This window comes from Thamnophis sirtalis, unplaced genomic scaffold, assembly GCF_051295495.1.
Source record: "Thamnophis sirtalis isolate CommonGarterSnake01/CBP01778 unplaced genomic scaffold, rThaSir2_p1.2 scaffold_8, whole genome shotgun sequence".
Classification (NCBI taxonomy): domain Eukaryota; kingdom Metazoa; phylum Chordata; class Lepidosauria; order Squamata; family Natricidae; genus Thamnophis; species Thamnophis sirtalis.
Window position 1 is genome coordinate 64,218,532 of NW_028261388.1, and position 22,161 is coordinate 64,240,692.

The following is a 22,161-nucleotide window of genomic DNA, read 5'->3' on the forward strand; positions in this document are numbered from 1 at the left end:
AAAATTTAATGCATAACCACATACTGGCATTTCATTTAATATTTCTAAAATCCTGAATCCTTATGTCCTATTCTAGCTAAACATCCATAATATTTAATAACAGACTTTTCTAATCCTCCTTTCCAAATCGCTGTTGGCAGTTTTCATCTAGTTTCCTTATATTATACTCATGTATATGTATATAGGTTGTCATCGTTATCCCTCCTTTATTTGACTATATCCTGTATCATAACATTTTACCCCTAATAATCAAAACTTAACTAATTTAATTCTTTTTTATTAACATCTGTATATAATCCAAAAGGATTTCTAATCTTCCTTTCATGAGTACGATTCAATATTCATATCCAATTATTACTTATCATTACACAACACATTGTATACATTATTATCATTATCAATTATTTATTTAATTAATTATATCTATTATTACTAAATGTCACTAAGTTTAACTAGTTTTAAATTATATTCTTCCATCTATCAACCTGTATCTTTCCAATAACAAAACAATCTCATATCTTCTGCCATTTGTGGTACCAATTCTCTAGTCATCTTCTTGGTCAGCTTTGTATGGACTTCTCTTAGCACCTCCTTGCTTATAAGATCTCTCATATAATCTTGATGCCCTCTTTCTGTTTCCTTATTCAGTTTGTCTTTGATTGTCAGCAGTGTTATTAAAACTTTTGCTAGTAGAATTTCTTTCTTTAAGACCATAGGTTCTTTAATTTTATCTTCTTCTATATCTTGACCCTTGAAGTAGATTTCCTCTCCATTTGATTCCTCTTTCTGTATTCCATTCTTTCCATTTTCAGGAACAAACCAAGTACCATAGATATCAGCAGGTTTAGTCTCTTTATATTCATTTTCCATTTCGGTGTTTTGAGTTTCAATCACCCCATTTTGCATTTGATGAACATTTTCAATTTTTTCATAATATTTTCTTGTTATGTGCTCTAGGTATTCCAGTTGTTTCTCTTCTCTATTTAATAATTTCTGTAGCTCTGAAAGTATATCTTGCAAAGTCAAGGCCTCTATTTTTCCTTGAATTTGTGTCATTCTAACAAACAAAGCTGTTCTGGCTTAAAAGACCAACAAAATTAAAGCATAGGTTCACAAAGAATGCTGGTCAAACATCAAAGGGCCATCTGTGTGTTCTTATCAGTGTGTAGCCAAGACAACAAAGCCCTGAGACGCTAAGTCAAAGCAATCCGTGAAAGAAAAGAGGGGAAAAAAGTTCTGTTTTGAATACTCAGCGCTCCGAGTACCTCCCAGCCTCCGAAGCGGAGACACTCTTAAAGAGTTTCTTTTTGTAAATACTTGACAACAATAAGAGTGGAAAGCTTTTGTCTGTAAATTACAGTCAGAAAGAGAAGGTGGAAGAAGAAAGCTTAATCCATCCATTTCAAAAGGCTTGCATAGATTCAATCCATGTAAATAACATTTAAAAAGTAAGATAACCACTGTCCAAAACCATTCCAAATTCAATTCTGCCTCTTGATTCTTCTATTCTTTAATTTAAATTGGTTTTTGAGTTTTTATAGGCAGATTATTTTTTAAAGCAATAAAAATTCCTCATCAGCTGAAAACACTTTCTCTTTTCATATCCTTCCGCTTTTGGCTGCCCTGACTTTGTCAGCCTTGTGGCTGGAATTTTTGTCACCGGCTTGAAGATCTTCTCTTGCTTCTTTGGAGGATTTTGCAATATCTACGAGATCAGCAAAACATATTCTTCCTGTTCACCCTCTCTTTGAGACGGTTTAGATCTATTTGGACCACCCAGTGGCAAAAGTATTGGCTGTGGTCTCAGACCATTGAGACCACACAACGATCTCGTCGCAACATTGGCTCCTCCCTCCTGCTTATAATCCCTTGATATTGTTCTCAGGTTAATGAACCCAAGAAAATCAGAACTCTGAGACTAGGATCCTCCTCAAAACTCTTCTTTATTGAGTACATCATATCAGCACAGCTTCAAAGAAAAACCAACTCTAAATCTTTCCTGCAGTTTCAGTATAATTAAAATAGGAAATACCCCATGTCACAGGTCACATTGGCCAATTGGGTTAATTGGCAACTCTCCAAGTACTCCTTCCCTCGTCTTATCCGTTGCCAGTAGAGATGACCTTGGTTCTCACAAGAAAGCTTTCTGTTGTGTCTAGTAAGGCATTCCAACCTCCTTCCCCTTTCCCTCCTCTGTGTGGCAACTGAGGAACAGAAAAATGGCTGCTACTTTGGTTCCAAGTTGACTGTCGGTTCTCCCCCTAGTGAGTGAAGTATCTGGAAAATACCAAGTACAGACAGGTTAAATTTTCATTAACCACCCCTGCCATCCCCCCGGTTGTCCTTTTGGCTTTTGTGGATTTTTCTCATGGAATTTTCTGATCAAACTATTTGCTCTTATGTTCTGACTCTTCACCTAAGTGGCTTCAGAAAGGGGGTAACTCTTCCACTGTACTAAGTACTGTAGCCTCCCTTTATACAGCTTAGAGTCTAGGATTCTTTCTACTTTGTAATGGGTTTCTCCTTGCACTACATGGGACCTGGGGCTAACTGACCTACTGGCCTTAGGTCTGAACCTATTACCGGCTTCAACAAACTGCTGTGGAAGACCAGATGTACTTTCCCTAATAGGTGTGGGAGTTTCAGTTTCATTGTGACTGGGTTAATGATCTTTATGATGGGAAAAGATCCTATACATATGGGACCCAGATTTTATAGAGCAATTTCAGTTTTAGGTATTTGGTAGAAAGGCAAACTTTCTCCCCTATGTGAAATGGCCTCTGGGGGGGGGTGTCACTTTTTGTCTGCCTTCTCCTTGTGTATCTCTTGTGCTTTTTGATAGTGCCCATTTTACATTTCCCCAGGCATCCTGTAAGGAGTCTACCCATTCAGTCAGGCTTACTGAGGATACTCAGGCATTGGGACGAACTCCACCCCTGTTGCCACCTTAAAAGCTGTAAAGCCCATGCTGCTATGTACAGCTAATGGGTGGCAGAGAAAGGGCTGCAGCGGCAAATAGGCCACAGAGAATGGGGTGTGGCAGCTGTGAATGTGTCATGGTGAACAAGCAGATTTTTTTTCTTGTTTTCCTTCTCTAAAGTTAATGTGCGTCTTGTAGTCTGAAAAATATGGTAATTAACCTCAAGTACTGCTCAATCATTGTGTTAACTTGTTCTGCCACCCCATTGGTGCTCAGATGAAAAGCCAAACTAAGCCCCTGGGAAGACCCAATTATCTTTATGAACTCCCTCCATAATTTGGCCATGAACTAGACTCCTCAATCAAATATGATTCTCTTTGGGATGCCATGCAGTCGGTAAATGTGTTTTAGGAACAGCTTCACTAGTTTGTGGGATGAAGGGAGGCCAAAACAGGCAGTAAATTGAACCTGTTTGGAAAAAAGATCAATCAATGTCCAAATTATGGTGTTTTCCCCACTTTTTGGGAGTTCAAATAAACAGTTCCACGATAAAAATAGCAATACATTGCTATTTCCTCCCAGGGTCGTGATGGCTTGGCTACTTGCTGTAACAGTCCCAGGAACTTTCCAGGCATTTTTTAAAAATCGTTGCACATATTGCACAGCTCTTTACATACCTTTCAATGTTCTTTTTCATTTCATTACCAATTGTCTTAGTACCAGATGCCATGTCTTTAGAAATCCAAGGTGACTGGCTTGCATAGCATTATGGCTTCTTTGGAACTTGGACCTGGAGGGTACGGGGATAATTTGGAACCTTTCCATGCCAATCTGTCCTGGGAGGTTAGGAGTTGTTTGTTGTCCCTGAACCAGGGGTCAGTTTGCAGCTAGGTTCTGAGTTTCTGGGTTAACTGTCCTCCCAGCTCATTTGATCATCTCCGAGTCTATTGCCTCCTGGTGACTTGCACTGCCTTCTGAGGGATGGGAATGATTGTGTTCACCAGTTCTTTGTGTTGCTCTTGTACTGGGGCATTCCAGACTGGGCATCTGCTAGGAAATTCTTCCCTCCATGGATTTAGTTTAGTGTGAAGTCGAACCCGATAAAGTACTGTGCCCAGTACTTGTTTGGGAGAGAGTTTCCAAGGGGTCCTAAGGGCTTCCAGATTTTTATGATCAGTCCATACTTCAGAAGGTACTCAGATCCTTTCTAGAAAATGCCACCAGGTTAATAGTGCCCAATGGACCGCAAAGGCCTCCTTCTCCTACACCGCCCACCTTTGTTCAGGGTCAGTGAGTTTTCTGGAGCTATAGGCGCATGGTTGAAAGTTTCCCTCCTTGTTCTTCTGGAGGAAGACTGCTCCTATGGCTACATGTGTCAACTTGCAAAAGCATTTCTAGTCTGCTCTCAGGAGCACATAGCCGGGGTGTGAGGTATGTCTCCAAAGCCCACGGGAACCCTCTCTTTTTGCTTTGCTTTGTTGTTTTTTTAAATGGGGAGAGGAATAAATCACTTGAAAACAAGTTTCAAGCACATACTAATGTACCTAAATCAGTAGGTACAAATGTTGGCTTCTTTTAATTTGATATTTTTTTTAAAGAATGGTATAAATAATGCATTTGACTAAAAGAAAATATATATATATATTCAACTAGATTTCTAAAAAGTAATACCCCAGCAAGAACAAAATAAAATATGTGATTATCTATGTAGATAGATAATGCAGTTGTTTGTATTATTCATTACTGTAAAGCCTATAATGGATAGCAAATATTTTTTCCATTTTTGATGTGACATTTTGAAAATAAAATCATGTCTTTTTCCTTTTCCTTTTCCAAAACTTTAATCATTTAGTGCAGGGATGTCAAACTCAAGGCCCATTGGCCAGATCCGGATGCTTACATCTGGCCCACAGTGCTGCCTGGAAATATCAAAGGACCAGCCCTCGGTGCCTCTGTCAGCCAAAATAGAGCACAGAGGGGGCATGGGTTTTTGGCTGGCAAAGTGCTGTAGGAGGCTGTGGAGGCCAAAAATGGGCTGTGGGGAACCACACACACACACACACACACACACCGCATGCCCCCATGCACATCATTTTAGCAATAGCAATAGCAGTTAGACTCATATACCGCTTCATAGGGCTTTCAGCCCTCTCTAAGCGGTTTGCAGAGTCTGGGTCCTCATTTCACCCATCTCGGAAGGATGGAAGGCTGAGTCAACCTTGAGCCGGTGAGATTAGAACCGCTGAACTGCAGATAACAGTCAGCTGAAGTGGCCTGCAGTACTGCACCCTAACCACTGTGCCACCTCAGCTCTTTTGGTCAGCAGAGGCACCATAGACTGGTCCTTTGATATTTCCAGGCCTGCCTGGGGACAGGAGGCAGAGTGCCTCCTGTCCTCCACATCCTCCAGAGCCGACTCATAGGCCCCTCACTGTCGGAGTCTGGTGGCAGCTCCAACAGGTCCTGCTGGGCCACAACAGCTACCTATAGATTATTATTGTGAATAAGTACCATATTTTCCAGAGTATAAGACGCACTAGAGTATAAGATGCACCAAGGGTTTGAAGAGGCAAATTTTTAAAAAGTAGGTAGGTAGGTAGAGGGATAGACGGGGAGAGAAAGAGAAAAACAGTAGGTAGGTAGGGGGAGAGAGAGTAGTTAGGTAGGTAAGTAAATAAAGGGATAGAAATAGAGAGAAATAGTGTGTGTGTGTGTGTGTGTATGTGTGTAGGTAGGTAGAGGGATAGAGAGAGAGAAATAGAAAGAAATAGAGAGAAATGCAGTAGATCGTTAGGGAGAGAGAGAGTAGGTAAGTTGGTAGGTAGAGAGATAGAGAGAGAAATAGAGAGAAATACAGTAGATAGGTAGGGAGGGAGAGAGTAGATAGGTATGTAGGTAGATAAAGGGATAGAGAGAGAGAAATAGAGAGAGAGAGAGAAATTCAGTAGGTAGGTAGAGAGAGAGGGTGTGTGTAGGTAGGTAGATAGATAGAGGGAGAGAGAGATAGAAATACAGTAGATAGGTAGATGTTTCTGCTGGCACAGCACTTGATCAATGTAATTCTCATCAATCAGTTAAAGAGCTTTCCAAAAGGAAAAAAAGTTTTTGCACTCTGCAAACCTCCCCAAAATGGCCCATTTCCCCCCTGAAAAAGTCATGAATAGCTGTGGAGGGGCTTGCACAGTGCTCCTGGGGGATGGGGGGCAAAAATGAGCAGAAAATGGCCCATTTTTCGTGAAAACGGGTCCATTTTTTGTCAAAAATAATTGCATGGATAGCCTTATGGAGGCTTATAGAGTGCTGCTTGGGGGGGGGCAAAAAACAGCCTGTTTTTTGCTCATTTCTGCCCTCCCCAGCCCCCAGAAGCTCTCTGAAAGCCTCCATAAGGGTATGCACAGCCATTTTGGTGAAGGGGTGGGGCTTCAGGAGGCAAAAAATGCTGTATTTGATAGATAAGACGCACCCAGATTTTCTGCCTCTTTTTTGAGGAAAAAAGGTGCATCTTATACTTTGAAAAATATGGTATTTTTTTGTACTTAAATGCTGAAAGAATAAGAATTATGAATGAGAAAATATATAAGAATTATATATTTATAATAGGGTTTTTTCTTCTTTTTTACTTAACTGTTGCTTTCTTATTTATTTAGTAAATTTGTAAGCCATCCATTTCATGTTTATGACTCTGGGCAGCTCACAGTTGAAACAGAATAAAAACAACAACCAGAGTTAAAAGCAACAAAAAGGACATTAAAATAGCAGTCAAAAAAACTCGCAAATACTTAAATGAGCCATGTATTTATGTATTTGGTTTCACTTTGGATATAGCATCCACTAATTAAATTTAAAATTTTTTAGCTGGGCCTTGGCATGATCTTTCACAACTATTAAGTTTTTAGTTTACTGTCAACTTAAATGAAAATGAATTATTGAGGATCCTCTTTTTATGAAGTCTTATAAACAGTGTAAATTTTTGTATGTTTAATGTGCACGTGCAGATGTTGCAACAACTTATCCTGACAAGAAATCCATCTTGATGTATGTGACATCACTTTTCCAAGTCCTGCCCCAGAAGGTTACTCTAGAAGCCATCCATGAAGTTGAAACATTGCCACAGGAAGTAAAGCACATTAGAGAACAACAAATCCAATTACATCCACAATGGTTTTCTCAACAGGTGAGTTGTATGTTTTTTTTTCTCCCTGTTATATTAGACTAGTGAACATTAATTTCCTACAGAGTTATTTGTGTACTTGTCTTGTGTTTCTTTAAAAGGTAAAGAAACTCCAATTATGAAACCATGAAGCTACTGAACTTCTCTGTCGTTGTTACCAAAATCTGTCATTTAACAATTTACAAGGATTATTACTGAAAATTAATTTGCATAGAAATGTTAAGGTACTGGGAACAGCTGGTGAAATTCTTATTATTTTTGTCCAAGTTTTGATCATTTTTTCCCCACAAGCTGAAATATTCTAGACTTATTCATAAATCATTTTTAATTATAGTTCTTCTTTTTCAACCTGGAAAAGCTTGCCTTTCATTGATTTCAGATCTTATTTGCATGGATTATATTTTAACTGCTATGCATGTTAAAAGTGCTGATGTAAAAATGTAGATTTTTGTTATTTTTGTATTTCACATAATGTATATTAAGCTTCAATAATATGCACACAGGTTTTTTTTAAAGAATCTGAAACAGTAAGGTAAATGTCAGGACACTTATTTTGACATTATTAAGACTTCGCCAACCCAAAGTTTTCAGGATTATAATAATTTAGTAAAAACTACTTGTTTTTTTTAAATTGCTTGTTTCTTTTAACAATATGCATATATGAAAAAGCATGAATAATTGGAAACTATTCATCAGTAGATCTACAAGGAAAGTAATAATATATTAATTATTTAATATGCTCAGGTCATGTTTGTATAAATTACTATAATTTTTCATTTCACACAAAGAAGTTTTCTTTTTTAGCCAGATCTAATAGCTGCCAGATCCTATTGTGTGTTTCAGAGCAGCTTCTTTTAAATGTGATGATCTGATGATAATATGAATTTACAAAGTAGCAGAAGCTAAATAATTAAATAATGATTCAAATCAAGCATCCCAGGATATATTGTGGTTGCACATTAACAATTCATGTGTAAAGTTTTCCAAAAAATATTTCTTAACTCTTCAAACAAACTTCCCTACCAACGAATACTTCATTGCTATTTGATGGTCTTTCCATACTCAAAAGAAGATACCAGATGAAGCCAAATACCCAGATTCACTAGCCATTATTCTAGGTGATTTCAACAAAGGTAACTTAAGGAAAGAACTTCCAAAATATTTTCATCATGTCAATTATCCCACCAGAGGCAAAAATATTTTAGACCATTGCTACACAGCACTAAAAGATGCTTATTGGTCCTTACCATGAGCAGTTGTGGGCCACTCTGATCATTGCATGATTCACCTTGTACCTACTTACATACAAAGACTTAAAGCCACGAAACCAACAATTAAATCAGTGAGGACTTGGACTAAGGAGGCAAAGTTAAAGCCATAGGCTTGCTTTGACTACACTGACTGGGATATTTTTGAAGAAACCTCTGAAGACCTGGATGAACTCACAGTTACTGTTACATCATATGTCAACGTCGGTGAAGACCTATGTGTACCAACCAGGAACTTGTGAATATACAGTAACAATAAACCTTGGTTCATAGTTAAGCTTAAGCAGCTATGTTGTTCCAAAGAGGAAGCTTACAGAAAAGGTGATAGAATACTGTACAATCAGGCCAGAAAAGTATTAACAAGGGAGACCAAAGCAAAAAGAAGCTACTCTGAAAAGCTAAGGAATCAGTTATCAAACTCCTAAAAATATCACCAGTTATGGCAAATCTCCTTCCCAGGCTGAAGGAAATCAACAACTGGCAGATGACTTGAATGTGTTTTAATGCAGGTTTGAAAAGAAACTACAGCCACCTACTGTATCTCCACAACCCCCATCCCAGACATACCAACAACAGCCAAACCTCCTACAACTGACCCCATCCTATTGGATTCACAACTCCTGGTGATCACAGAAAAGGAAGTGCGAGATCTATTTCACAGAAAGAAGCCAGGAAAAGCACCAGGCCCAGACAAGATAACTCCTTCTTGCTTAAAAGTTTGTGCTGACCAATTGGTCCCCATCTTCACCCGAATCTTTAACAAATCACTAGAGATGCATCATATTCCTTCTTGCTTCAAATGCTCTGCTATCATCCCAGTGCTGAAGAAGCCCTCCATCAAGGAACTGAGTGACTACAGACCAGTTACTCTAATATTTGTAGTTATGAAAATCTTTGAAAGGCTAGTGATGTCCCACTTGAAAACCATCAAGGATCCATTGTTAGACCACCTGCAGTTTGCATACTGAGAAAATAGATCGACAGATGATGCTGTTAATATGGCTCTGCACTACATCCTACAACATCTTGAACCTCCAACAACATCATCAAAAAAAACACAACAAAGAATGTCCTTTCTGTGCCAATTCAGGAAGCTTAAACTGCCCAAGGAGCTGCTGATACAGTTCTACAGAGGAATTATTGAGTCTGTTATTTGCACCTCTATAAATGTCTGGTTGGTTCTGCAACACAACAACATAGACACAGACTTCAGAGGATAATCAGAACTGCAGAAAAAAACATTACTGCCAACCTGCCTTCCATTGAAGACATGTACACTGCACGAGTCAAAAAGAGGGCCACAAAAATATTTACAGATCCCTCGCATCTTGGGCATCAATTGTTGTAACTTCTACCCTCAAAATGACGCTATAGAGCACTGCACACAATGACAACAAGACACAAGAACAGTGTTTTCCCGAACACCATCACTCTGCTAAACAAATAATTCCCTCACCACTGTCAAACTATTCACTAAGGCTGCATTACTATTGCTATTAATCTTCTCATTGCTCACCCATTTCTCCCACTTATGACTGCAGGACTGTAACTTTGTCACTTTTATTCTTATGATTTATATTGATATTGATTGTTTCCTGATTGCTTACTTGAACCCTATGACTATCATTAAGTGCTGTACCTTATGATTCTTGACGAATGTATCTTGTCTTTTTATGTACACTAAGAGCATATGCACAAGGGTGGTTTCCAGCAGGCACTACTGCCAGTTCTCTCGTGTGTGCAGTGCCATAAAAATTGTTCTGTGCATGCGCAGAAGCAAAAAACAAGATGGCAGTGCCTATGATGCCGCCCGGAGAACCAGTTTGGTGGTGTGCCAAACCACTACTGGTTCGACTGAATTGGTCTGAACCAGTCGAAACCCACCACTTATACACCAAAGACAAATTCCTTGTGTGTCCAATCACACTTGGCCAATAAATAATTCTATTCTATTCTATTCTATTCTATTCTATTCTATTCTATTCTATTCTATTCTATTCTATTCTATTCTATTCTATTCTATTCTATTCTATTCTATTCTATTCTATTCTATTCTATTCTATTCTATGAGACTCTCTAGGCCTTTTGTGAAAATAAAGTCTTTCCCAGTGCAGTCAGTTGTGGTCAAAATTAGTTAATCTTGTATTTCTTGTATTTAATTTGGTTTGTCATGGTTTGCTACTCACAACCATCATGATCAACCATCTCACTTAGTTTATCATTATAGTTTGCATACTTTCAGAAGTTATTTTGTTTGAGTGATGCAGTTGTTAGGTGCTTTTAAAAATCAAACCTTAGAAAAGGTTGAAAAAGTTCCACTATCCTGTCAGGATTTCTGCAAAGTCATTCCCCACCCTCACAAAAGGTTTATAAAAGAAAATGTCATTTTGAAAGGAAAACCTCTTTTATTTTGTATGAATACTCATTCTTGTGCCTGCAGTTCAAATGGTAGTTCAATGGTCTGACTGTGATAATATCTTTTTGTAATTGTTATTATTTTGATATAAACATATTCATAGATCATTTCTTGTTTTTGAAAATAGTTATGTTATCTCAGGTTTAGATTTCTATGCTAATTCCCAAATAATTTCTTTCTTTGGATGGGCATACCATTAGAAATAAATTTCAATCCTAGTAACCATTCTTACAATTATATTGAGTGATGGGCTTCCCGATCATTTTACACCTTTGCAGAATACTGAGTATATTTATTCAGAACCTTTCTGGGTTCATATCTTTTAGCTTTAAATGCATTTAATCACAGAGGTCTTTATTGATGATAGGCTTCAAAGTGGGGATAATTACAGGTACTTCAAATATTTTTTTTCTATTTCTCATTAAACTATAATGAAAGTATCTCACTATTTGCTGTTTAATTTTTAAACATTTCTTGAAGGAAGATGGCTGCTGATATTATCCCCTGAAATATACTCATTTCATCCATTTTGTTACCCATATTCATCCATCTATGCCTGTTTTTCCCCCTAATTTCTTCTTCTTAGATCAAAGTCAGTGTAGCACAGGGCCATGAGAGCATCCCTTCACCTAAGCCTCGTTTCAAAAGCTATGTATACACACAAACTGCTTATGTCATGTCTTCTGACCAAAAAGGGAGGATGTTCCCTCCACAGGTTTGTCAATATGATTTTTTTTGTTGTGAATAACACTCTTCTTTTAATACGCCTGTGCTTGCTGTGGGAAATAAATGCACCCTTTTTGCTGTGTCCATTTTAATTTTCAGTGATATTCTTCTTAGGTTTTTTTTGTGTTATTTGGGTGAGCCAAGTCCTTTTGTTATAAGATTTGCCTTTTCTAGTTATATCTTCTTTTTTACATTAGATATTTACTGTAAAAATATTAAAAGCCTCAATAAAAGATTAAGTTTTAAAGATATAAATTCAATCCTTAATCCCTTTATAACATAAATCTAAATTCAAAGATATAAATGATTACTATGAACATTGAGGAGATGTTTTGCTTGAGTTTCTTAAAAATTTCTCTTTGCCATATTGAATCAGTGTAGAAATGAAATAAATGTCATACATTATATGAGGTTGCACAGTAGTGGGTTTCAAAATATTTTACTACCTATTATGTGGGTGTGACCTATTTTGTGGGTGTGGCTTGGCGGTCATGTGACTGGCTGGAAGTGGCTTGCCAGTCATGTGACCGGGCGGCAGTGGCTTGGCGATCATGTGACCAGGTGGGAGTGGCTTGGCAGTCATGTGACTGGGTGAGAGTGGCTTGGCGATCATGTGACCAAGTGCGAGTGGCCAAGTCGATGTCACTGAATTTTTTGCCCCAAAGAATGACCTACAAAAAGAAGATATAAAAAAGGAAATTTATTACTTACTACTTAAATAAGAATAACATAAGTACACAAAACAATAAAGGAGCTACATACAGAAGAAAGATGACTGCCCTTTTGTGTGTCTTCAACATCACTGACTGACCACCTTGCTCCAATGAATGGCCTGCACAAAGAAGAGACACAGAAAGGAAGACTTTAATTGCATGCACTACATTAAGGATGAAACAAGCACACAAAACAATAAAAGAGCACTTACAGAAGGAAGAGGACTGTGCTTGCCTGTTTTCAACATCACTGACCACCATGATCCAATGAATGGCCTGCAGAAAGAAGAGAAACAGAAAAGAACTCTTCAATTGCATTAGGATGAAACCAGCACACAAAACAATAAAACAGCTACTTACAGAGGAAAGATGACTGTCCTGCTCGTCTTCAACTCCACCAACTGACCACTTTGCTCCAATGAATGGCCTGCACAAGAAAAGACACAGAAAGGAAAACTTTAATTGCATGGACTTACACTTTACATAAGAATAAAACAATGAAAGAAGCAGTGATGTGCGGTGAGGTTTATGGCTGATGAGGCAGTCCTCTCCCCCGACATCCCACTGTCTAAAGCACTTTCTTTCTTTCGCTCACCTGAACTCTGACAGGCGGGTGAAAGAAAGTGGCAGCCCATCAGCACAGGTCAGTGAAATAGACTTTCTTTCGCCGACCTACGTCCACGGCAACTCGGAAGCACAGGCTGGCGAAAGAGACTTTCTTTCTCTGACCTGCGTCCGTGGCAACCTGGCAGCACAGGCTGGCAAAAGAGACTTTCTTTCGCCGACCTGCGTCCATGGCAACCTGGAAGCACAGGCCGGCGAAAGTGACTTTCTTTTGCTGACCTGCGTCCGTGGCAACCCAGAAGCACAGGCTGGCGAAAGAGATTTCTTTCGCCGACCTGCATCTGCGGCAACCCGGCAGCACACAGGCTGGTGAAAGAGACTTTCTTTCGCCAACCTGTGTCCGCGGCAGTCCACCAGCAGAGGCGGGTCTTTCATTCGCCTCTGCTGGCGGGCTGCTATGGACACAGAGGCGGGCAGAAGAAAGTCTCTTTTGCCGGCCCGTGCTGGCGGGCTGCCACGGACACAGGTTGGCAAAAGAAAGCGGCAGCGCGCCACCACAGGCCAGCAAAAGAGACATTCTTTTGCCGACCTGCGTCTGTGGCAACCCGGCAGTACAGGCCGGCGAAAGAGACTTTCTTTCACCCGCCTGTATCCGAGGCAGTCCGTCATCGGGAGGCGGGTCTTTTACCTGCCTCTGCTGGCGGGCTGCCGCAGACACAGAGGCGGGCGGAAGAAAGTCTCTTTTGCCCGCCTGAGTTGGCGGGCTGCCCTCCCTGCCTCTCCTACCCCCTTCCCTCTCTTCACTCATCTCAAACAAACACACACACACAAATTTGCACCAGGAGGATTAAGTTTGAATTCCTCCCCCTCCCTCCAATCCACATTTACACGTACCATTTCTTTTCCAGCTGTTTCACAGAGGATTTCAACTCTGCTTTTGCCTGCCATCATGAAAATGTAAAAAGGTAAAAGGAAAAAGGCAAGAGCTGAGGTCAGGCTGGCCTAGTTGCTGCCAGAGTTGCCATGGATGACTCTGCTTAACTGTTTAAAAAAGCCTCTTAAAAACGCCCTCTACTGGAGGAGGCAGGAGAACCATGTGCCTCATCTATATCAGAAATTTTTCAGCTTTTGAGCCACTTTTGACTGAAGGAATTGGGTCCCAACTTTTTACAGGCATGTCACTAACACTTATTGTCATCAAATCATTAATGTTTGGAATAGTTAGATGAGTTCTTTGTTCTGAACATATGAGGTTTATTTTTGAGAACCCCCTTTCCACCTCTGCTGAACTAACAGCAATTGTCCTGACAATATCTCTAGCATTTTTGATACTGTCAGGAATTGTGTAATTCTTTGGATCTTTGAGTACATTTTCCGAAAAATTTCTGTAGTCATTCAAATCATTTTCATAATTAAACATTTTACCAAATTCAATCCTTCCTCTGCTTCTGCCCATGGAATGGCTACATCTTCAATGTTCCAGTAATCCAGCTCCAAATATGTGAGAAATTGTAATTTGTTTGTGTCTGGCAATTTGCTACCTGTTTTTAGAGGTTCACAATCCATCAACCTTTTCTTCAAATTGGTGATGATGCTTTATAAAAGATTTTCATGAGAAAGTGAGACAAATCATTGATTTTGAACTAATTTTATATTTTGGAAGGCTTCTGAAGCTATCATTCCATCAACCTTTTTTTCATATGGGCCCTTTTCCAGTCTAAGCATTTTAAATGCTTTAACTGATTGCAATACCAATTTTTCGGCCTTTATGATGTCTGTTTCTCCCCTCCAGGGCATTTGACAAAAGAGAAATCTCATTTAGAATATCAATCATTAGGGCAAAATCAGTCAAAAAATTTAAAATTTCAAAATGGGCAGCCATGCCTGGAGATTTTTCATTGCCCAGAAAAAACTGATGTAGCTCTGGAAAAGCATGCTACACAGCAGGGACGTGCAGTCACTGGAGGCAGGGGAGACGGGGCCTCACCAGTCTCATGAGGAAAAGGAAAGAATTTTTAAAATAATTAAAAAGGCCAAGGTAGTTGCTGCCAGACTCCACGTCACAGTGACTTTGAGTCTGCTTAGTATTAACTGTAGTGGGAGGTGAGAGAACTATGGGCCTCCTTTGCATAAGGAATTTTTCACCTTTTAAGAGTTAAGCAAGGGTTAAAAAGCGAAAAATTCCGTATGCAAAGGAGGCACGTGATTCTCCCGCCTCCTGATCTGGGAGCAGCAAATCATGCCTTGCGCCACTTGAGCGGGGAGGGCAGAGACTCCATTTCCCAGGCTGCAGAGGGAAAGCGAGCTAAAGCCTTCCTCGCTGCAGGTTGAACTTCTCGGTTGCAGATGAGCGAGAGAGAGAAAACCGTGAAGGGAGAAGAAAGAGAAGGAAGGAAAGAAGGAGGTGGGGGAAGAAGGGAGGAAGGAGGAGGAGGAGGACAAGGAGAAGCATCTCTGGGCAGGCGAATTATGCATGCAATAAGCAAGCTCTGAGAGAATGGCTGTGGAAGGTAAGGGCTACAGTTCTCCTGCCTTTTCCTTTTGCAAAGCGCACAGGCACCCCGGGGCGCCCTCCCCGCCTTCCTCATCCTTTGCTCTCACCTGAGGGGAGCAATCGCAACCGAGTCGGGGGTGTGTGTCAGCAAGCAGATCAAAGGCTTCGGTGCCTTGGCCAAATGAGGGGTAGGAGTGGGGGGGATGCCGGCCACAAACAGAGGCTTGGAGGAGGCATGGACAGGTGAGTCGGCGAGGAACCTGATGAGCAAGGGCTGGAAAGCTCACAGAACCAGAAACCACAGAAAACATTAGCAAGAAACTCAAGCCCTTTAAGAAAACCCCAGGCAAAACCACCAGCTGAAAGGAAGATTTAAATTCTTAAGTACACCCATTAAGACAAAGTGCTTCAGCAGGCTAAAAATAGCTTGAGTGGAACTCCCCTTCTCCTATTTCCTGGCAAAACTAACCCCCAGGATAGGAAAGACAAAATACCTGGGACCAAGATTAACCCAGGAAAACAAAAGCAGGGCAATCAGAAACCATCAAATTTCCAAACCAAATTTCCTGATAAAAATTAACAATAAAATATCCTTTAAAAAACATTAAAAGCATAAAGAAAAAACCCAGTCAATTACCAGCAGGCAGAATCAGCTAGACAAGGCTGGGGACTGGGGGGGGGGCAGCAAGAAAGGCCTCAGTCAAGCGCCGTCCAGCTTCATGGTCTACGTGAGCCTGGGGAGTGACTGCAAGGAAGGCCTCAGCCACTCTCCAGGCTCACGTAGACTGCAAAACTGGCCAGTGCTCCTGGTAGCTTCTCCCCATTTCCAACGTGCCCTGCGAAGTCACCTGCCGAGCACTGGCTGGCTTTGTGGTCTACATGAGCCTGGGGAGCGGCTGCAGGAAGGCCTCAGCCACTACCCGGGCTTGCATAGACTGCAAAGCCAACCAGCACTCCCGGTATCTTCTTGCCGTCCACCTGTGCACCCCGTGAAGTCAGGTTAGGTAGGCTTACTTACCTTTAGAAAACCACAGGAGGAGGCAGCGGTAATGCAGCAAGGCAGGCAGGCAAGCTGGGAAGTCAGTGAGAATAGAGGTTAGAGTCAGCGAGGATGGAGTCAGCAAAGGGCGACGCGAGAGCAAAGCCAGGAAAAGTAATAAGTGGGTCATCCTCAGTATATATAGGGCTCTCAGAGATGAGGCGATTGGCGAGCCAGTGAGTCAGTGAGCAGTGGGTGGATAGGCAGGCCTCTGAGGTTGCATTTCTTGAACTGTAGATATCAGGTCATTTGTTTTGTATTAACAAATCTTTTCTCTGTCTCTCTCTCTTCGTATTGCATATAATTGTTTTTAAAAGGGATAATTACTTAATCAAGTGTAACTTCAGACAACTTCACATATTCTTACCAAGGATAACTTAAAACACAGATTGAAAACCGATATTGTGATAGGACTTGGTAAATTTAATTTGATAGTATGTTTGGTATATGAAAAGCATCAAGTTGGAAGCTGGGAGACTGTGAGTTCTAGTCCCACCTTGGGCACAAAGCCAGCTGAGTGACCTTGGGCTAGTCATTTTCTCTCTATCCAAGAAAGCAAGCAAACCACTTCTGAAAAATCTTGCCAGGAAAACTGCAGAGACTTGTTTAGACAGTCTCTCAGAATCGGACAGAAGTGAACAGAAAAAAAATCACAATATGACTAAAGCAAATTATTCAATAACTGAAGGATAACTCATATATTTCTGTATACATCTATACAGAGGTATGGAGTGAGGTATGACCCTCTAATGTTAATAATCTTTTGTTCCTTAAGGTTATCCATTCTTTAACCCAAGTGATCACTGCCACGGTAATATAATTCCCAATTGGGCAAACCAAATCCTCCTCTTTCTTTGGCCTCCTGAAGTAGTTTCAATTTAATTCTTCACTCTTTCCCCTGCCATATTAATTTCAACACAATTTTATTCAGATTGTCAAAGTACTGTCTCTCTAATTTTATAGGCATATTTTGAAATAGGAAACACAATTTTGGTAGAACACTCATTTTAATTGTAGCTATTCTACCCATAAAGGAGAGTTGAAGGTCTTCCCATCTTTCCAAGTCTGTCTTTATCTGATTTAATAATTTAATATAATTGTCCTCCTTAATTGATATGCACCTTGCCATCAGAAAGAATACTTCATCTTTTTTGCTAATTGAATCTGTATTCCCTTGGTCACATCATCTTTCTGTTTGTTAGTCTTATTCTTAGTTATCATTTTAGTTTTTTACTTGTTTACTTTTACCCTGGCTACCTCTCCATATTCCTCCAATATGTCCATGAGCCTCAAATCCAATTGTAGTGGTTCCTCCAGAATGAAAACTAAATGCAAGCAAAAGCTTGCAATTTATAACTTTCTCCTTTAATTTCCAATACTTTAATCTGTGTGTCCTTTCTTATTATTCTTGTTAATACTTCCAAAGATAAGATAAATAACAACAGGGATAATGGACACCTGTAATGGCTCCTCTCCTAACTTAGAAAGTAAAGACTCTTGAAACGGATTATTTCAAAAGGAACCTTTAAGTAAGCACAATGGAAAACCATTAGAGGCAAAGCAGCATCTGAAGCCCTTTAGGCAATGCAAGTGGGATTAATGGGATTAAACTGATAATGTCAGAATGTAGATTCTGGCCAATACACAAGTTTGAAGATGTTTCCTTAACTCTTCTGCCCTGAGAGTCAAATAAAACACACGTTCCCATCTCTAGTTTGACATTAAAGTAAGATATCCCATATGGCCATCATAAACATCCCTCCAGAGGTGCTGGGACCTTCAGTCTTCCAGTGACAGGAAACCAATTGTAAAGTTGTAAAACTCAGTTGTTTCAGATGTAGCTAATTATTTAACTCCGAGGTTCCCCTCCTCCCAAGTGTATCAGTTAGTTACAAAAAATTCTCGTGCATTTCTTTCACAGTCACCCATGAGTCATATTAATTCTAGTATTTTAAATCAAATATATTTGTACATATTACCATCATCCTACCCCAATTCTCGTTTGACTATAATGGTTTAAACGTCCTTCATCATAAAACATACCAAAACTCAAAACATAACCACATACTGGCATCTATCTCATTTGCTATTTCTAGTATCCCAATAACACTATTCCTTATGGCCTATTCTAGCTAAACATCAATAACATTTAGTAATAAAGGTTTCTAATCTTCCTTTCCAAATCACTGTTTACAATTTACATCCAATTTTCCCATGTTGTACCCATACCTATATATACATTGTTATCATTATCTCTCCTTTATTTGACTATATCCATTATCATAATTTAGTTCTTTTTTTATTAATCTTTATGTGTAACCAAGCCATTTCTCATCTTCCTTTCATAGGTACCATTCAATATTCATATCCAATTAGTACTTGTTATACCAATACATACGTATACATTATTATCATTTTCAATTGTTTATTAAACCATATCTATTGTCACTAAATTTCACTAAGTCCAACTAGTTTTAGATTAAACACTTTCATCTATCAGCCTGTATCTTTCCAGTCGCGAAACAGTCTCATGTCTTCTGCCATTTGTGGCATCAGTCCTCTAATTATCTTCTTAATCAAGTTTGTATGGACTCTTCTTTCTGGTGAGGCATTTTTAAGATGCACCCCACATGACACCTTAGGGAGTTGCAGATTGGACACTGGGGTGGGGTAATTGGAGGGAGGGGATTGGGTAATCATTTGATATGTTCATGCCTTTTTGGCTCAGATCTTGCTTTTCTTTCGCTGCTATCTTTTCATAACCAGTAAAAGTATCTTTAATTCCATGAACAATGGAGTTTGGAGTTTTCTTTCTTGGTTATTGATGTAGGCACACCTGACAAAAGTGTTCTTTTGTCTGATGGGACCCTGGACCAGCCTGTCACAGTTAAGCTTGGGTATATCTTATGCATGAAGTCTCCAAGCAGTGCACAGGAGAAAGACTGTTGGTCAGTAGATTGCGGGAGACTCCATTCCCACCCAGGTCCAGTGTCTGTTCTGGCAGACATTTGAGGACATTGTGTCATTCTTCGACCTACGCCTTCATTTAGAAACTAAATCCAGTCAAGCCAAAGAGGCGTGTCCAAACATTTAAATTCAGTCTCAGGGCTAATAGGCAGAAGTTCTCTGTGCATGGAGTACACAGAGAACTACTGCATAGGTAAGACCAACAGTCTTACTAATCCACATGTATGAACCTTTTCAGCCTTTCAGCTATTATTACCATAACTGTTTTATAATCTGTATTCATCAATGAGATAGGCCTATAGTTTTTAATTAATGTTAAATCAGTATTTTCTTTCAGAATCAATATAATATCTGCCTCTACCCATGATAGTGGAATTTTTACCTCATTTAACACTGCATTGTATATCACAAGCAACATTTTTTCCTAACATATTGTGCAGCTCTTTATACATTTCTGCTGGCAAACCATCCGGTCCTGGTGCTTTATTATTTTTTTGTTTTTTTATTACCTCAATTAATTCTGGCATCCTTATTTCTTCATTTAACATATTTTTTTGTTTCTGCTGAAATTTTAGGCAGCGAGGCTGTCTTTAAACATTTTATTATTTTATCTTCTGAATATCTGTCCATATCATCATACAGTTTCTTATAATATTACTGCACTATATTCTTTTTCTGCTCATTCTTATAGCAAATCATTCCTCATTTTGTGGTTTACTAATCCATCTTTTATGCTAACACTCTCCATAGTTTGTTTGCATTTGCAAAGAAATTTTGGTTAGTTTTTTTTTAATGTCTCTCGCCAACTCTTCCTTCTCAAGCATATTCAGTTTATGCTTAGTTAAGTCCATTTGTTGCTTCAACTTCTTTTTTTGATGTTCCCTCTGCAACTCTACTTCAGCTCTTTAATATTCTTCTAGATGTTTCTGTCGCTGTTTCTTCTCCTTATTTTTATTCACCATATATGATATAGTGACTCCCTTCATGTACACCTTCGCAGTATCCCATAGATCCGTGATGGCGAACCTATGGCATGCATGCCACAGGTGGCACACAGAACCATTTGTTAGGGCATTGCCTTGTCAGCTCCAGCATGCATACACACACTGTCCAGCTGACTTTGGCCTTCTTTTGAGGCTGTTTTCCGCCCTCTAGAGGCTTCAGGGAAGCCCCCAGAGTGCAAAAAACCCCAGCCCTACAGACAACTTAGAAGTTTGGGAATGGACTTCTGGTTTGCTCATAGGGCCATTTTTCGCCCTGCAGAACCTTCAGGAGGCTTCCCTGAAAGGCTACGGAGGGCCGCTGGGGGGACTGTTTTCGCCCTCCCCAGGTTCCTAGAAAGCCTTTGGAGCCTGGGGAGGGTGAAAAAAGCATGCCAAAAGCAGGGGGAGTGCTGGTTACGTGCACATGCACGCAGGGGGGAAAAGCATGCGCATGTGTAGCATGCCCATGTACAACCCCCCTGCGCTCCCTCCACTTTTGGCACGTGAGCATGTAGATTATACCAAAATATAAAAAATGGAGGAAGTATTTTAACTTACAACTGTACTTTTATAAATATTTACAATGTTTATATGCATTAATGTAGCTTTGCATGCAGTTATAGTGTAACTGAATATACAAACTGAGCTGTCTGAGTTTTAATTTTAACCAAACATACCTATAACTAAAGCTGTCATGAAGAATATCTGATTTTTCTGTTAATATTTATGAGATGGCTTTGTACCCAATGTCAATTCCAATGCCTTTGTACAAAATAATAAAAATCTGAATATCTGTATATTAGATCTAATTTTAGGTGAAACTGATGCCATATGATTTATTAAGTATTAAATTAACATGACTACATTTCATTTATTAATCCAGAAGAAAGTATACTAGTGAATTTTTCCTTAAATACATTATTTATTTATCAGCATTTTGAAAGTCAAGAACAGAGGTTATTTGCAACTTCACCCACGAGTTCAGAAACAAACTTAGAAAGCTACCAAACTGAATTAGAAGAAGTCATCTCATGGCTTCTGTCTGCTGAAGATTCATTTCAAGCGCAAGGAGAGCTCTCCAATGATGTAGAAGAAGTTAAAGAACAGTTTCACATTCATGAGGTATGTCTATTTCAATAATTAACACAAAAACTTCACCCCCTGCTAATTGTTTTTCTATGGTTACAGAATGACACTAAAAATGTAACATTTGAATGATATTTTTATTTCATTTGTTTCCTTTTTACAAAACACTTGAATCACATTGTTAATTTCTAAAAACTGGTTTATTTGATAAAAATTGGAAATTTAATGTAATCTGTAAAATATCCATATGAATATTTTGTTTTTTGTTGGTAATCATTGTTATAATGATTTTCCAAGGGTTTTATGATGGAATTAACTGCTCACCAAGGACGTGTTGGTGATATTTTGCAAGTAGGCAGCCAACTTTTGGGAACATTTGGAAAGCTTTCAGAAGATGAAGAAAATGAAATACAAGAACAAATAAATCTTCTAAATTCACGTTGGGAAAATCTCAGAGTCAGAAGTATGGAAAGACAGAACACGTAAGTCAATATAAATGTGGATTATCAATTTTGTACTGGGTGAAATTATTGTTATCGTGTAGCATGTCAAAATAATATTGTGTGTTTTTAATACAAAAGTATGTGTCAGTGTTCCAACTCTTCAGTGTAATTCAGAACTTTGAGACAAAGTCCATCAGAGTAATATTTTATTAAAGAAGTCATTTTGGCACATCTGGGGAAAACCCAAATCTGAAATCCCGTGTTTTCCCTCACCTACACTAAAACTCACACCCTGCCCTGTCCAGTGACATTCACATCACATGGCTAAATCAATCTCCTTTCTCAGCTGCTGCCAAACTTTGGTCACTCCT

The 22,161-nt window shown here is 39.3% G+C and overlaps 1 protein-coding gene across 6 annotated transcripts in view; it reads left to right on the top strand.

Moving 5' to 3' along the window:
• Window positions 1-22,161, top strand: part of DMD (dystrophin) — a 1,286,665-nt gene that overhangs the window by 287,637 nt on the left and 976,867 nt on the right. For all 6 annotated transcript variants that reach the window (XM_087721810.1, XM_087721811.1, XM_087721815.1 and 3 more), the window contains exons 8-10: window positions 6,916-7,094; window positions 21,195-21,383; window positions 21,645-21,829. In XM_087721810.1, coding sequence (XP_087577936.1) covers window positions 6,916-7,094; window positions 21,195-21,383; window positions 21,645-21,829 — 553 coding nt within the window. The remainder of the gene's footprint in view (window positions 1-6,915; window positions 7,095-21,194; window positions 21,384-21,644; window positions 21,830-22,161) is intronic.